This window comes from Carlito syrichta, unplaced genomic scaffold, assembly GCF_000164805.1.
Source record: "Carlito syrichta isolate Samal-C Ts95f unplaced genomic scaffold, Tarsius_syrichta-2.0.1 Scaffold315851, whole genome shotgun sequence".
Lineage (NCBI taxonomy): Eukaryota > Metazoa > Chordata > Mammalia > Primates > Tarsiidae > Carlito > Carlito syrichta.
The window spans coordinates 373,088-388,841 of record NW_007259947.1 but is presented as its reverse complement, the minus strand read 5'-3'; the positions used below and the strand labels follow the sequence as shown (position 1 = coordinate 388,841).

The following is a 15,754-nucleotide window of genomic DNA, read 5'->3' as shown; positions in this document are numbered from 1 at the left end:
AGCGAGCACTCATCTCTACAATAAATCAAAAAATCAGCCGGGCGTGGTAGCGCATGCCTGTAATTCCGGCTACTCGAAAGGCTGAGGCGGAAGAATCACCGGAGCCCAGCAGGTCGAGGCTGCGGTGGCCGGGAGCGGCCACTGCACTCCAGTCTGGGCGACAGAGTGAGACTCCAACTCAAATAAAATAAAATAAAATAAAAGTAACAGACAAGGGAGATTTTTTTAAAAACTGGAATTTATTTATTTAAAATTGTGTATTTATTCTTACATGTTTAAACTTCAGTCACCTTTGAAATACTCTGTTTGATGCAACACACCTATCAAGACACTTTCTCTGCTCAAAACAGGTTTTGAACTCAACAATTCTGATGACTTTTAGTACTTCTGCCTTTTGTTTGTTTCACTTCTCCTTCAAAAACTTTTTTCATCCAGGGACACACAAAAAAAGTCACTCAGAGTACAGGGGTCATGCCGTTTTGGTCAAAAACTGCTGAACACTAAGCGCAGTGTGGGCAGGTGCACTCATAAATCACCTATAATGAAATCAGCAAACACACTGAAAGAACCTCCAAAAGAAATTTGCTGAAGCCAAACGCAGCTTCTCACAGCAACACTAGCCAGTACACTAATATCGATAAGTTCCTAGAACACTTACTTATCAGGGAAAGCCTGTATTACAAGGGGCCTGCCCTCCAAAAAACAATTCCAGGTTTTTTTAATCCCTCATATATACACACAAAACAAAGCACTAACAAATGTCACGCCCCATTGTAAACACTCTATTTTTATTCTCATAACAATCCTATATCATAGGTACTATTAATATTTCCATTTTACAGATGAGGAGATTAAGGCACAGGGAAGTAACTTGCCAGCAGATACACAAGTGTCAAGAAACAGAACTGGGGTTGAAATACAGCTACTCTGGCTCCAGCATCTTTATCTTGACCATATGTTATTCTGCCTTCACTGTTCAGGAAGTATGCATCCTACTCATGAAGCCAGAGTTTCTGACCTAGAACAGCACATCTCACCTGAGCAAAAAATCCTTTCCGACTCCGCCTGGCAATCAGCAGTCTCTTCCACAAAAGGGCCACAAACTGTTGCTGTGTGAGTTTCCAGCCCTTCACCTGGTAGGAGCCTTTGCCATCCACTCCACTGAGCAAGTCTGTCTCTCTGGATTCTGCAAGAAGCCAACATTGAGGATCACCTTTTATCTTATGTATTTTTGACATCGTCATGCTCCTTCCTCTGGCATCATCAGCAACCATCTTGGGAGACTTGTGTTTGAAGCTTAAAGCATCTCAGAGTAAAAGTAAAGGCCTTTCATGACAAGTCTATATACAAGAAAAAGTTAACACTCAAAATGCCCATCACTAGCAGTCTCTGACTTTCAGTCCTTGTCTAGTGAGTGGAGAAAATGCAGGTACCTTGAGACAACTGAGGAGACACGTTCACAAGTAACTGGTTTTTATAGCAAGCCATTAAGATAAATCAAGTCATCACCAATTTCTTATAGAATGGTCTAAGAAACAGACCATGTACATAGGCTGACATACCTGAGAATACACAATGGCAATTCCTTTACCATCTATTGTATTTTGGTAAAAAGTGGTCATATTTTAGCCAGGCTCGGTGGCTCAGCCTGTAATCCCGCGCCTTTGGGAGGCTGAGGTGAGTGGATTGCCTGAGCCCACGGGTTCGAGACCCGCCTGGGCAACTTGATAAGACTTCATCTCCACAATAAATCAAAAATGAGCCGGGCGTGGTAGCGCGCGCCTGTAGTTCCAGCTACGTGGAAGGCTGAGGCGGAAGGATCGCCGGAGCCCAGCAGGTCAAGGCTGTGGTGGCCGGGAGCAGCCACTGCACTCCAGTCTGGGCGACTGAGTGAGACTCCATCTCAAAAAAAAAAAAGTGGCCGTATTTCAAATGATCTAAGTATTGATAATGTATGAAATCAGGGAGAACACAAGAGCCATACACCCATGTGACCAGGGATGGGAAAACCAAAAAGTTTTCAGTTCCTAAAAATGGTATAGAAATCCTTGTCTTAAACTAATGATTCCTAACTGAAGTGCTTTGACATCTTACCAATATTGTTTGATTTTTTTACCTCCCTATCCATCTCAGTTAAACACACAAGGACATACTCATTCAAAATAGTTAAGTCATATAGTACAATTAACTCTAAAAACAAATCCCCCTTTCTGACTCTTTAAAAACCATTCATCCATTCAATAAATATTTATTTGACATTTAAGTACCTAATGCATGCCAAAAACTGGGACCCTACAGAAAAGATAACAAATAAATGGGTTCAGAGGACTGAGGCACCATCTCAAGTGTATCTTGAGAGAAAGATCTCAGCTAAATAAAGGAAGTAATGAGGATGGCCTCTTTCAGGTTTGACCATATGCACAATGCTGGGAAAGGAAAAATGGCTTTTCTCATTTTCTAACTACCCTTTGGACTTGATAGGGATCTAGCCAAGTCATCAAAAGAAAACAGCTGAGAAGAACATAAGAGAAAAATTCACATTCAAACAATGAAACGCTGATCTTGCCCAAACAGACCTGGGTCAATGTCAGAATCATTTGGATCAATAGCATCGTCCTCAGTGAATGGGCGAAGACAGCTCTGCTTGTCTCCAAAGGCCCGCCGGTTTCTTCTTGCTGGCAAGGTTCCATCTGAAGACAAAAGGAAGGAATCTCAACATTTTATTTGCAACAAAACAAACCTCCATCTGTAACAAACCTATACACTAAAGAGGAGAATGCAATAGAACAATTCCAAGGGAAAAGTACAACACTAGTAATCTAAAACAGCCCTGCAGCAGGCACTATCCAGAACGTGCCATCCCCTTAAGAGGGTTACCTGAGGTTTCCGCGTCTACCCCACTCTCTTCAGCCACTTTGAGGAATATCTGAAAAATAAGAGCAATTGAGAACATAATAAGCATCAGCATTATGAGAGTAGCCATCACTACCATGATTATTACATTACTGAGTGGCATGTTAGCCCCTCAAGACAGAGAAAAGTGGAAACCACATTTATTAATAACACTTTGTCAGAGTCACTTGGGAGAGAAGTCCTTTTTGCCAGAGAACATTTCCTCAGTAGTGAGAGTTATCAATCCAGACAATCATTTTCAAATTAAAGCTATGACATTAGGACACTGCAGTGGAAGAAATTTGTTCTGAACCTACAGGGAATGAGTCAAGCGGCTTCTTTCAGGTCTGCGGCTCTAAACCCTTGAGTAGACTAGCACTGTGATAAGTTATCCAAGACAGACTGATAAGGAGGAAATGAATTCCCCATCACTAGAAATATTACGGCAGAGATTCAAACATGAATGAGATCAATGATCTCCAAACTCTGGTCTACAAACCACTATGTAGGAAGCATACAAGGTCTTACCACCAAAAATTCTGATTCTCAGGTCCTGAACCCAAGTCTTCGAATTTTTTATTATTAGTAATAGCCCCAGATGATTCTGCTGCACAGTCAAGCTTTGGGACCACTGGGATAGACAACTTTTCTATGCTTTTCACCCTTCCCTAAATGTTTAAAGAAAGCTTATCTTCAGTAGAGGGTTAATCAAACAGTTCATAGAAACAGAAGTCTTCCTAGAAACATCTAACTGCTAGGACTGGTCAGAGGTGACCAGAGTCAAAACTTCTGTTCCATATATGCTACTGGTTGTCTCTGAAGGGAGGTGGTACATGGATGAAGAAAACATGGGCTTTGAAGCCCTAAACCCCTGATTCTGAGTCCCAGCCTAGCGTTAACTGTCATTTTTTTTTTTCATCTTGTTATGAGGCTTAAATGAGGTTATAATAGTTTTTTTAAATACCAATATCAGCACCTGGCACAGACAGACTATCCATAAATGTCATTTTCTATGCATGAAAGTCCAGTTGACAGCTGGCCATGACAGAGTTACACGAGGGTACAATCTTAGTATTTCTTTCCTGCTATCTCCCACTACAATCTTGAATGGCTAACTGGGGCTGACAATACCCACATGTTAGCAACCTTAAAAACTTAATTATTATCTCCATAATAATCCTGTCCCCAATGTGGGCTGCATATCTGGCCTTAGGATTGTTGGTTCTGCTATATTCTGTCAGTCATCCACCTAACTTACTTCTTCCAGGGTAGTCTCTGAGATGCCATAACTAGAGATGCCCAGGTCTGAGAGCCGATCATCAATCTCATGGAAGAGTTCCACAAAGGCCCCCTCTTTAGCAGCTTCATACGGCAACACGTAGGTCAGTTCATGCCCAATGTCTTCTACCAGTCGGGCTTCAGACACATGCTTTCTGATGAGGTTGGAGATAGCGGAGACATCTGCAGGGACCAGAGTGCAAAGACGGTTCAGTCAGCTCAGAGACTCCATAGTAAGAGCTGGCCATCTCCCACCTTCTCCCTTTTCCTACTCCTCAGAAGCCTGCTGCTCATACTGCACACCTGTCCCAGATGCTTTATTCCACATGTTCATCTCTGACCTGAGAGTTCTGGGGGACATGGAGGAAGACTATGTCTTATTTATCTTTGTTTCACCAAAGCTAGGCACATTGTAGGTACTCAATGCAGGATAGATGGATGACTTTCTGAGGTTGAAAGCCTAGTGTCTATTGCCTAAATTCTAGGATTCTTCAATAGAAAACTTAAGTAAAGGAATCTTACAAGATTCTTCACACTTCTCTAAATGTTTAAAGGAAGCCCCCTCATTTATCTCAATAGAGTCAGTCAAACAATTCGTGAAAATAGAAGTCTTCCTGGGACTTCCAACTGCTAGGACTGGGCAGAGATGGCCAGGGTCAAGACTTCTGTTCCATACATGCTACTAGTGACACTGGCCTCCTACAAACAATGCCTGAGGAAAACTTAGAAGGCCGTTTCTGATCTCCTGGGCTCTCACCCTCCTTATACACTGAACTTAAATCCCTCCCCATTGGTTTGGCTTTCAGCTCCTCAACCCTGGTATCTAGTGTCTAGGCAGATCCATTTCCTTGAGGGATTTCCCAAACCCCAATCATCTTAATTCTCTGGAATTCTGCCCTGCCAGCTCCCAAACCAAGCCCCAGGTTTCCCAGCAAGCATGAGGTCAACCCGCCACCAAGCTGCACCCACCCCTGCAGCCACCCAGCCCCAGCCCAGCAGCAAACCTTGAGTCAGCGCCACCAGCCTCTGCACCTCTCCTCCTCTGCCTCCACTCTGCCCAGCTGGGGGAAGCTCAGGCACCACCTGAATAAGAAACCCCAGAGTGTCCTTACCGATGGTCAGCGTGTCACTCTCATGGTCGCTGCCCAGGCCAGCATCAGAACTGCTCTGAGAAACACTGTCCTCCTGATGGCAAAGAAGGAGGTGAGAACGGGTCAGGGACCGAGCAAGCTACAGCCACCACCACCTTCTTGGGGAGGGCTTCCAAGAAGCTCTGTTGTGTCAAAATTTAAGCAAAAAGTTGTTCCTGGGATGCATGCAAATGGCAGCCATGGCTTCAGAGACCACTGTCTAATGTGTGTACCACATGGACAGCCTCACTTCCTGGGGATAAGAGGCTGGGAAGCAGAGGCATCAACAGAATGCTGCAACCAGGAATTTGTCAACTGTCTCAGGCATGGGCTTTACCTGCTACTTGTCTATTTCAATGCTTCTCAAGCTTTCATGTATGCTCAGTCAGTTGGGGACCCTGTTAAAATGCACATTCTGATTCAGTAGGTCCAAGTTGGGCCCAAGTTGCTGCATTTCTAACAGGTTCCCCATTGAAACTGATGCTGCTGATCCTCAACCACACTTGAGTAAGGAGGCTCTAGTTAAAAGCTAAGTCAGTGGATAGAAGTCCAAGGTTGGGGTATAAATGCATCGGGTGTCTCTGGTTTCAAAACACAGATAAATCTCGGGCATGTACTGTGGTACAAAGGGAAGCATACCTGGTTACTGGGTCTGGTCCCTCCTCTGTTATTTGCCTGCTGGGAGACCTTGAATAAGCTACCAGAGCCTCACTTCCCTCACCTAAGATAATAACTATAATACCTTCTTCCCAGAATCTCTCTGCACTTTGAGATGATAGATGTTTAAAAAAATAGTTTTTAAATGGAAAAAAATACTATAAAAAAGTTTATTTATGCCCAGAGTCTGTCTAGCATGAAATCAGTGCTTAATAAATATTTGCTGTTTTTTAGTTTAAAAATTAAGGTCAAAAGATTGAAAGGTAATGTGCAGGAACAGCAGGTCATGTGTGGCCAAGGCTCTGACCTCTTGACAAATTTCTTTTCTTTGACACAACAGTGTCCTCCAAGGACCTTCTCCATCACTCATCATACCCCATAGGAAAAAAGGAAATGAGATTCAGCAGAACTAGTACATTGGAAACAGAGGTCTTCTGGGGTTTCCCTGTGTGAGGTATAATATGACTTCAAAGGAATCACAGAGCAGGGAGATGGTGGCCTCAATGTGGCAAAAGGGTAGAGGTGGACAAGCCATTCAGAGCCAACAAGTCCTGACTGCCCGGATCTAGCACCAACCCAGCACTGAGACTGCAGCTCACCTTTTTCAGGTATGACACAGTGCTGCTGCTATTTCTGCAGGAACTGAGGGAGGATTCCACATCTTTCTTGACCAGGGTCAGGTAGTAGCCTGTTCCCAGCTGGTTCTTTAGAAACAGGGAGGAGCCCACACAGCACAGCTTCCCATGGGAAATGATGGCAATCCTGTCCCCCAGGATGTCTGCTTCATCCATGTGGTGTGTGGAGAGAATAATGGTGCGGCCTGCCAGGCACAAACACAAGGATATGGGACAGCGAGATCTGTCAGTTCTCACTGATGATAGTGGCAAGGACTACAGAGATATTAACAGAGATAAGCATGGGAAAGAATCCTGAAAGCCACCTTCAGCCCTGTGTGGTTATGATCCCTAGAATAACAAAACATTGGGTACAGTCACTGCATCCTCAGAGACATAAGAACAGCATTTATTTGGGAACTTGTTCCATGTCCAGCATTATGCTAGGTGGTTTACCTGCACTCTCACTTAACTTAATCCTCTACAAAGTAAGCACCACAATTATTATAGGTAAGGAAACTAAGGCAAGACTTGCTCAAACTCTTAGGGCCAACTGGAGCTGACTCCAAAGCCGGTGCTTCTCCTACTGTACCACAACATATCTCTAAGCAGACTGCTAGTCCTGGTCCTGCCCCTCTCCTACTCTACTCATGAATTCATTCACTCTTTCAACAAACATAAAATTAGTATACCATGCTGGGAACTCAAAAATCTCCAAAAACATGGCCTCTGCTCTCAGGAATCTCACTCTATAGGGGAACATAATTACATGTATAAGCTCTATGTCAGAGGTAGCACTGGGGGCTTTGGGGACACAGAAGAGATGCCCTTTATCCCCCTTTCTCTTCTTCTTGCAGGCCTCTAGGTAATGAAGTACAAGCTTTAAGTGTCTTGTAAGACAGGCCTCCCACCCCCATACCATGAGTGAGCACTGAGCTTTAAGAAAAGAAGTTCCATATTTTCCTTGAGAAGTAATTCTGCATACCCTAACAAAAACAGCCAAGAGATACAATCATACTCTCAAGAGCACTCCTCTCTTTCCCAGTTCATGACGCAGAATAAATACACATCAGTCACCTTGTCGGTATTTCAGCAGCAGCTCCCATATTCCCCTCCGGGAGTAAGGGTCCACCCCAGCTGTGGGTTCATCCAGAATGACAACCTTGGATCCCCCCACAAAGGCCAAGGCCACAGACAGCTTTCTCTGCATTCCACCTACAAGAAACAGAGAGAGAGACAAACTCCAGGAACAACCCCAGATGGTGAACAAAGGCAAAAGTCTGGAGACACAGCCAGGTAGACGTTTCTGCTACCCACCCATCCAGCCTGGGACTTGGGTAGCTGTTGATTTTCCTCTGCGTGTGTAGTTGGAGGGATGGACAAGGTAGCACTGGGCCTCACCTGACAGCTGGCTTGTTTTGCTTTTCAGTTTGCTAGGTGGCAAACCAACATCCAGGGCCATCTGTTCCATCTCTGCTTTCACATGTGTCTCTGAGAGCCCTTTCAGACGGGCATAGAACCAGATATGCTCTTCAACAGTCAGCCTGGGAAGAGAGGGACAGGTCAGCTCCGGGCCCTACAAGATGCACCAGAGTATAATGTCTCCTGAGCCAGAACAGAAGAGAATGGGTACATTTTTCTTCCCCCTCCTTTTTAACTTTGTGAATTTCTGAAAAATAGTTTTCAGGATTCAAGGTAGAATAACAGTGAGTGACCACACAAGCTGTTCAGGAAATCAAAGCTGAAATGTGACAAATCCCTTCCAAACTTATTCCCAGCAGTCCTGACCACCAAGCACCAGGCAGCTGCAGCTTTAAATTTCAGGCCCCCAAGATGTGGGCCCCCAAGATGTGGTCTTCAAAGGACTCTCCCCACGGCTTCATTAACCAAGACGTCATCTTAGCATTAGCCTGGGGCAGTCCTGAACCTCAAAGGACCTCAGACTCTGAGAGTAGAGAGGCCCTTGGGGAGCATATGAGCCCCCAAATAACTTGTGGCCCATAATGGGGAAAGGCCTTGACCAAGGTCACAGAACTCAGGTCTTTCTCTGCTCTACCACAAAGGTTCCCTGGCAGAGCCCTAATGATGGTGGAACAACCTGAGTGAGAGCAGATGTCTTGAGTGGAAAACACAGGGCCATCGTCGCACTTTCAGTTCTGGGCAGTGTGTACCAGGTCTCAGGGAGGAGCATGGTGGGGGAAGGATGGGCTGAAAGGTCCTCCAGAATGACAATAACAGAGAGCACTGTTTCCCAATCCCCATCCACTGGCTGGACTGATGTAACATCCCACTCAACAATTTACCTCCCACTTCTCCTAAAAACAAAAGACAACGAGGTCTCAATATGTCCAGGGAGATAAGCCTGCCACCCACAGAGAAAGTAAAATGCTCAAGTCTCTCTCCTCCCAAGACTCCGTGACACACCCACCCAGAAAGGGCCTGTTCTCAATGTGCCGCTGGTACTCACATGTCAAAGAGCACGTTATGCTGGGGACAGACTCCCAGGTTCTGCCGGATGGTGCTCATCTCAGAGCGAATGTCTTTCCCCAGGATGTAGGCAGTGCCCGAGGTGGGAGGAAACAGCCCAGTCAGGATTGACCTGAGGACAAAAATTTAAATGCACAGGAGTTCGACATGACTCACCCTTAACTCTAGATGCTGTATTCAGGCTGCAGATAGAGTAAAAGGTATGACATCCTCCCGCAACCCTTTCATTCCTTTCTAATGGACCCTAATAAACCCCCAAAGTACAGAAGTCTTTTGCTTTAGTAACTAATTAGAATTGGACCTATGTGTTGGAAGTGGCAATTTTGTGTATTTTTAAAATGAAGTTTCTAATCTGCAATGGAAAAGTGTACTTTAAAACATATTTTGTATGCCTAGCACCACATCCATGAAAAATGGACAGCCAGAACATACTGTTCAAAGATAAAAATTTTTGTGTTGATTGGTAGGATTTCTAAGTGCCTTTTTAAAAAATTTGCTGCAATGTTCATAATACATTGGTTTTATATTTACAAAAGAAGATAAAAGAAAAATAGGATCACTCCCAAAGATACACTCAGGAAAGGTTGAAGAACCACATTGAAAGCCTTTGAGGAAGCCAGACTCGGTGGCTCAGCCTGTAATCCCGCGCCTTTGGGAGGCTGAGGTGAGTGGATTGCCTGAGCCCACGGGTTCATGACCCGCCTGGGCAGCGAGACCTCATCTCTACAATAAATCAAAAAATCAGCCGGGCTTGGTAGCGCATGCCTATAATTCGGCTACTGGGAAGGCTGAGGCGGAAGGATCGCCGGACCCCAGCAGGTCGAGGCTTCCGGTCACCGCACTCCAGTCTGGGGGACAGAGTGAGACTCCAACTCAAAAAAAAAAAAAGAAAGCCTTTGAGGCTAACGCTGGTGTTTGTATAGCCCTTGCTCCCTTCGATGCTATCCATTGTAAGGTACTTGAAGTCACAGGGAAGGCAGTCAAGCCAGCTGCCTTTCATATCTACTTGGAGACAGAGTTCCTGGAAATCACTATCTCCCTCCAACATATCTAATCTTTCTTTCTGGTTTCTTGTTTTACAGTTTTGACCAAACCAGCTCCAAAGGAGACCCTTTCTCAGGGCTGCCATGACCTCATGTTCAAAGACCACTGCAAAATTCTAAGAACTACAGCCCCAGCCTGTTATAGGCTAAAGAAATACTATCTAAGAAACTACCACATAGAAAGTACTCTCATGATTAGATAATATTATCACACTCATCAACTCCTCATGTGCTTCTGCCCTTGCCCCAGTGACCAGTGCAATTTCGTAGGTAGGAATTTCTAACTACACAGTAGAACCTATCTATGGCTGATTCTATGAGAGCCACACCCTCTTCTTACATGGTAGTTGTCTTCCCTGCTCCATTGTGGCCCAAGAAGGAGGTGATCTGGCCCTCATAAAAATTCAGTGCCAAGCCATCGACAGCCACCTTCATGCCATCTCGGTAAACTTTTACCAGGTTCTGAATGGACACGCCCAGCTTCAGGTGGGTGGGTTCCTCCTCCATGCAGACTGTGAGAAGAGAGAAGACAGGAATGAACCTACAGAAAGTACTGATGAATGGAATGTAAAGACACAGAGTGCTGTGCCTGTACTTTCAGAACTGTCTTCTTGCCATGGCCACCCGGGATTCACAGGCAGGAGGGAGGCTATCAACATTTATTAGAGCCTATTTTGACACTGGTGTTGGTGATAGAAATACAAACGATAAAGAAGCCTTCACAGTCAACTGGGAGAGAAAGACTTGACAAGCTGTTAAAATACAGGATGCTAAGAACTATTTTAAAAATGCAATTGTGAATATTTTAATTTAAAAACACTTAACTGACAAATAAAGACTGTATATCTACATAATTTCAAAAATCTAAAAATGCCATGGAACTATGCTACACCCGTACCATGGAATACTACTCAGCAATGAAGGGGGATAAACTGTTGATACATACTACAACTTGGATAAATCTCAAGGGATTTATGGCTGAGTGAAAGAAAGCCACTATCAAAAGGTTACCTACTGTATGGTTTACTTACATAACATTCTGGAAATAATAAAACTGTAAAAGTGAGGAACAGATTAGTGTATGAGGGGTGTCAGGAACTAAGGAAGAAGGGAGATGGCTGTGGCTATAAAGGGGTAGCATGAAGCAGCTTTGTGGTGACGGGATGATTCTGCAGCTTGATTGAGTTAGTGATTACACAAATCTACAAATGATAAAACTGCACAGAACTAAATACAAACACGAGTGAGCACTTGTAATCTCACGGAAGAAGGTATGAATGACACCATTGTCAATTTCATGGTTCTGCTATTGTACTATAGTTACACATGGTGCTACCATTGGGGGAAACTGGATAAAAGGTACAATGGAACTATCTACAGTTTTGTGGGTTTTTTGGGTTTTGTTTTGTTTTTGCAACTTCTTGTAAGTCTATAATTATTTTAAAATAAAAAGTTTTGGTTTTTTTTAACATGTCATGGTAGCTCAGGGGAAGGATTGACTAACTACCTGAGAATCGTGGAGGGCTACTCAGGGGAAGGGATATTGAACTAGACCTTGAAGAGCAGGAAAGAGTTTAAAAGCCAGGCAAGTTAGAAAGAAGGTACTCCTGTGAGAGAAAACAGTACAAACATGGAGGTGTGGAAGAACATGACATATTCCAGCAACCATGAGCAGTTCAAGGTGATGAAAACAGGAGCTAGGTGTAGAAAGGAGGTAAAGGAAGATGAGAACAGCAGGAGAAGCAGCTGGAACAGTGGGCAAATGGGCTACACTAAGGAGAATTACACTTTTATCACTAGCAACGGGGGAAAGAACACAGAAGAAATCTGCAGAAAAGGATCTATGAACTACTTAGAAAGAAAGGGACACTGAACACAAATAACCTCAACAAAGACCCTGGAAGGCAGAGACTTTGCTGAACTGTGGGTATCTCTGCCTGTGGTCAAGAGTCAAGACAGGGTTAGAGCTCTGGGGAATGAAGGGTGAAAACATTAAGAGTCAAGGCCTGAGCTCTGTGGTGGCCACTTGGTGTCAGCCGGCACAGACTCACATAGCCCACCATGACAAGGCAGGCAGGAAAGCTATGGCTCCAAATCACAATTTCTTTACCTCTTTCTTCTAGCCTATTAGGATAGCACAAAAAGTATTTATGGGAGAGAGGAGGCAAAAGCATAAAGATAAAAGATACTTTTCTAGAAGCCAAGAAAACAAAGGAAATGTCCCTCGGGGTCCCAGACAGTGACTCCCAATAAGTCAATAGCATTGAACACAAATGGCATGAGAGAATTTGGAAAGAGGCGCTGCATATAATTTCTCTACCCCTAGGGTGGTTTTGGTGTCTTTTAAAGAGCAGGAGCCATCATTTGCCAGAGTCAGTCAGCAAGAGCAGCAGCAGCATTAGGAGAAGGAAAGGGTAGGAGGACAGCAGCACTTACTTTCTGATATTCCTTTCTGGCTGGAACCAGGGTGGCTCTTCTCATCACTTTTCTCACCAAACCAGTAGGACTTGGTGCAAGGAAAATACCAGGCCCTGGGAATTCCATACTGGCCTGAAAACAAAGCACAGGTGTGAGTCAAGATCACTGCCTTCCCAGCATTCCCGGTGTTTCCCAGTCAGGCCCATTCATCCTTGGCACACCCTTTGGAGAAGGAACAGATTGGAATGGAGGTAGGAAAAGAAGGAGTTCACATTTGCTGAAACCTACTATGTACAACATACATTTTGCACCTCTCCAAGTCCTCCCAACAACCCACCCCAGCAGGCATCATCCCCACTTAAGAGTTGAGTAAACTGAGGGATAAGTTGCCTACCCAAACTAGTAAGTTAAGGACTGGAATTTGAATCCAGAATCTGTATAATACAAAATTGCATATTCAGCAACTGACATTCAGGTAGAGGTAATAGATATTTCATGCATGCCTCCTCAGAGGAAAATCAGAGGACAAACCCAATAGAGTGAAACCTTGTCCTTGCAGAATTTGATCTTATATGACAGTTTTTCCCAAGGCAGGTTTCTACTGGACTTGGTCAAGAAGATTTAATAAGAGAAATAACAAAATGAATTTGTGTTGAATGCTAATTTAGTTAAATCACAGACAGGCTTAGAGTTAATATATTTCATTATTAACAATCTGTACCCAGAAAACAGAACCTCTCCTTAGTTGTGCCCCCTCTGGGAACATAGAAATATAAAACTGGGTCTTCACTGGGAAGATTCTCTGGGGCTTAGCGACCCAATGTAACAGAATTGGGTTCACCTTCATATACCAACACTTGCCAGCTGTGTGACCACAGGTACATTGCTTAACTTATTTGAATCATGGTTATCTCATTTGGTTATTACAAGTAAGTAATAGCCTTGTGAGCATCAAATGAACCAAGATATATAAAACACTTCACATGGTGCCTGGCACACAGTTTTCAAGAAATGAGTGCTATACAAGTGGTGATGATTGTTTCTCAGCACCAGCTGCCTCTCCTCAGACTGTTTGTTTGCGGATCTAAAGGCCAAGCCACTTCCCCAGGGAACCCTACGCCCTGCAGAAATCCCAGCACAAAGAAAGGAAAGCGCAGCAACTCAAAATCATATTTCCCTAGCAGATGGCCACAGCAGTGTACCTGGAAAGACAGCCTCGATGTACCAGGTCATCACCCCATAGAGGAAGGCATCAAACAGCATCATGGAGACTGATGTGGTGAGATTGAAGCCATCTTCCTCCACAGGACTCTCAAACAGGTTGTCCCACTGCACCCCAATGCCCTGCTCCTCAAAAAGGGCAAAGTACTCACAGCCAAACCCAAAAGCCACAGGAGACAGCAGGCTCTGTGAGAAAGAGGCAAAAGTCACATCTGTTTCCCCGTCGCTCTCTCACTTTTCTATCGCTTCTAATGTAAATTATACCTGGAGAAATTTGAATTTGTGAAATGGATCAAATATAGAATGTGGAAGTAGTAACCACCTAAAAGTTCCTTTCGAGGTGTGGGGACCCTTATAGCAAATAAAATGACTCTATTGGTAACCACTCATTATGCACACAAATTTCAGAAATGCATGTATGATCGAACATAAAATTTTTATAATTATATGTTGCCAAAGGTGCCTCAAGGCTCAGAAATCCTGCCCCCCGCCACACACAAACACACACACACATCAAGGTCCTCTCAGGCTTCCTGCTCAGCCAAGGATGACTCAGGATCAAAAGATCCTGTCTGGGGCAGCTGATGCCTACAGGGCCCAGACCGAGCATCGATGCATCTATTGAGTGACTGTTATAGCTTTCATTATAATTAACCCAGGAGACATCTGGCAACTTGCTCTTGTAGGGGCTCACACACTCTCCAAGGCTTCTCCTACTCTGTACAGAAAAAGAAGTGTCCAAATCTGGAATTTGTGGGGAAAATGGGGCACTTGCTCCTCAGTCTTGCTCAGTTCAGATATATCACTCAAGCGAAACACCATACTGGACACAGGAAGACAAGAGTCTAGAGGGAGCCATCTCCCACCTCAAGAGTTTTCAATTCTATCCATGGCCTTGACTTTGTGGCAGGTTTAACAGCCAACAGAACTGGGAGATAAAGGGTGGAGATGGCATTGATTGCCTAAAGCCAATCCCTAATGCCAGGTTCAAGATGCAATCTGACCCTCTGAAAAATGGCATTCGAGTCAACTAGCATTCATTGAGAGGACTAAAGGCAAAAAATAAGACACAATCTCTGCCTTCAAATAGCTTAGAACCTAGAACTTTGGCTCAAGTCCGACTGGAAACAGGCTCTCATCTTCTGTTCTCAACTTGCTGGTTCTATTCTAGGACTACAAGGGATGAAATGCCTGCAGTGGCCATGATAGCAGCTGCTGCAGAAGGGCCAGAGGTACTCACAGCGAAGATCTGGAGTGTGAAGCCCACATAGTCCTGCCATGCCACACACAGGACATAGGGCAGGTACAGCGTGAAATAGATGATGCCCCCACAGGCTGCCGCCAAGTTGGCTCTGGAGAAGAGTGTGCTGATCAGGAAGCACTGCAGGATGGTCACCACAGCAAACACAGACAGGAAGACAAACACCACGCCGGGGTCACTGTAGGGAAGCAGGTTTCCTAACTGGGAAGAAGGAGACCCATTAAATGTGCTGCCTCGACAATCCCAAGCACTCACTTGTATGATCTAGGAGGAAAGACAGGGTTTACGCATCCTCATCTTAGAGATAATGCAAGGAAATATTGCTATTTATTTTTCTGATGAGATTGATCATCCTTATCCTAGAGAAGAGAAATGACTTGCCCAAGACAACACAGAAAAATAATGGCAGCGTTAAGAACCAGAACAGAGTCCACGGCTTTCTATTCCATCTCAGTTGGCAATTTTGCTCTGTTTCTCCAATATGTAATATTAACTGGCTTCTCCTTTTATAAGAGCTATGACTATTGGCACCGAGAAAGGGCTGTACGAGATAATGTCCCACATGACTTCTTTTATCCAAGGGCAAGGAAAATGGCAGGCAACCTTAATTTTCCCCTTGATATCCGTGGACTGTGTATTCCCACAATCTTTCAAAGTCTTGTAAATATTCTAAGTTTAACTCTGGACAATGGGTATATTTCCATGGGACCCACCAGTCGTGGGACCACCACACCTACCACAGAACTTGGCCCC

The 15,754-nt window shown here is 44.3% G+C and overlaps 1 protein-coding gene across 1 annotated transcript in view; it reads right to left on the bottom strand.

Moving 5' to 3' along the window:
* The window catches only part of ABCA1 (ATP binding cassette subfamily A member 1), a 135,234-nt gene that overhangs the window by 28,189 nt on the left and 91,291 nt on the right, over positions 1 to 15,754 (bottom strand). The window contains exons 16-28 of the mRNA XM_008073464.2: positions 14,981 to 15,202; positions 13,722 to 13,926; positions 12,538 to 12,651; positions 10,442 to 10,613; positions 9,039 to 9,170; positions 7,973 to 8,115; positions 7,649 to 7,786; positions 6,557 to 6,777; positions 5,283 to 5,355; positions 4,151 to 4,353; positions 2,878 to 2,926; positions 2,577 to 2,690; positions 1,038 to 1,186 (exon numbers count right to left, since the gene is read on the bottom strand). Of these exons, the coding sequence (XP_008071655.1) occupies positions 1,038 to 1,186; positions 2,577 to 2,690; positions 2,878 to 2,926; positions 4,151 to 4,353; positions 5,283 to 5,355; positions 6,557 to 6,777; positions 7,649 to 7,786; positions 7,973 to 8,115; positions 9,039 to 9,170; positions 10,442 to 10,613; positions 12,538 to 12,651; positions 13,722 to 13,926; positions 14,981 to 15,202 (1,935 nt within the window). The remainder of the gene's footprint in view (positions 1 to 1,037; positions 1,187 to 2,576; positions 2,691 to 2,877; positions 2,927 to 4,150; positions 4,354 to 5,282; positions 5,356 to 6,556; positions 6,778 to 7,648; positions 7,787 to 7,972; positions 8,116 to 9,038; positions 9,171 to 10,441; positions 10,614 to 12,537; positions 12,652 to 13,721; positions 13,927 to 14,980; positions 15,203 to 15,754) is intronic.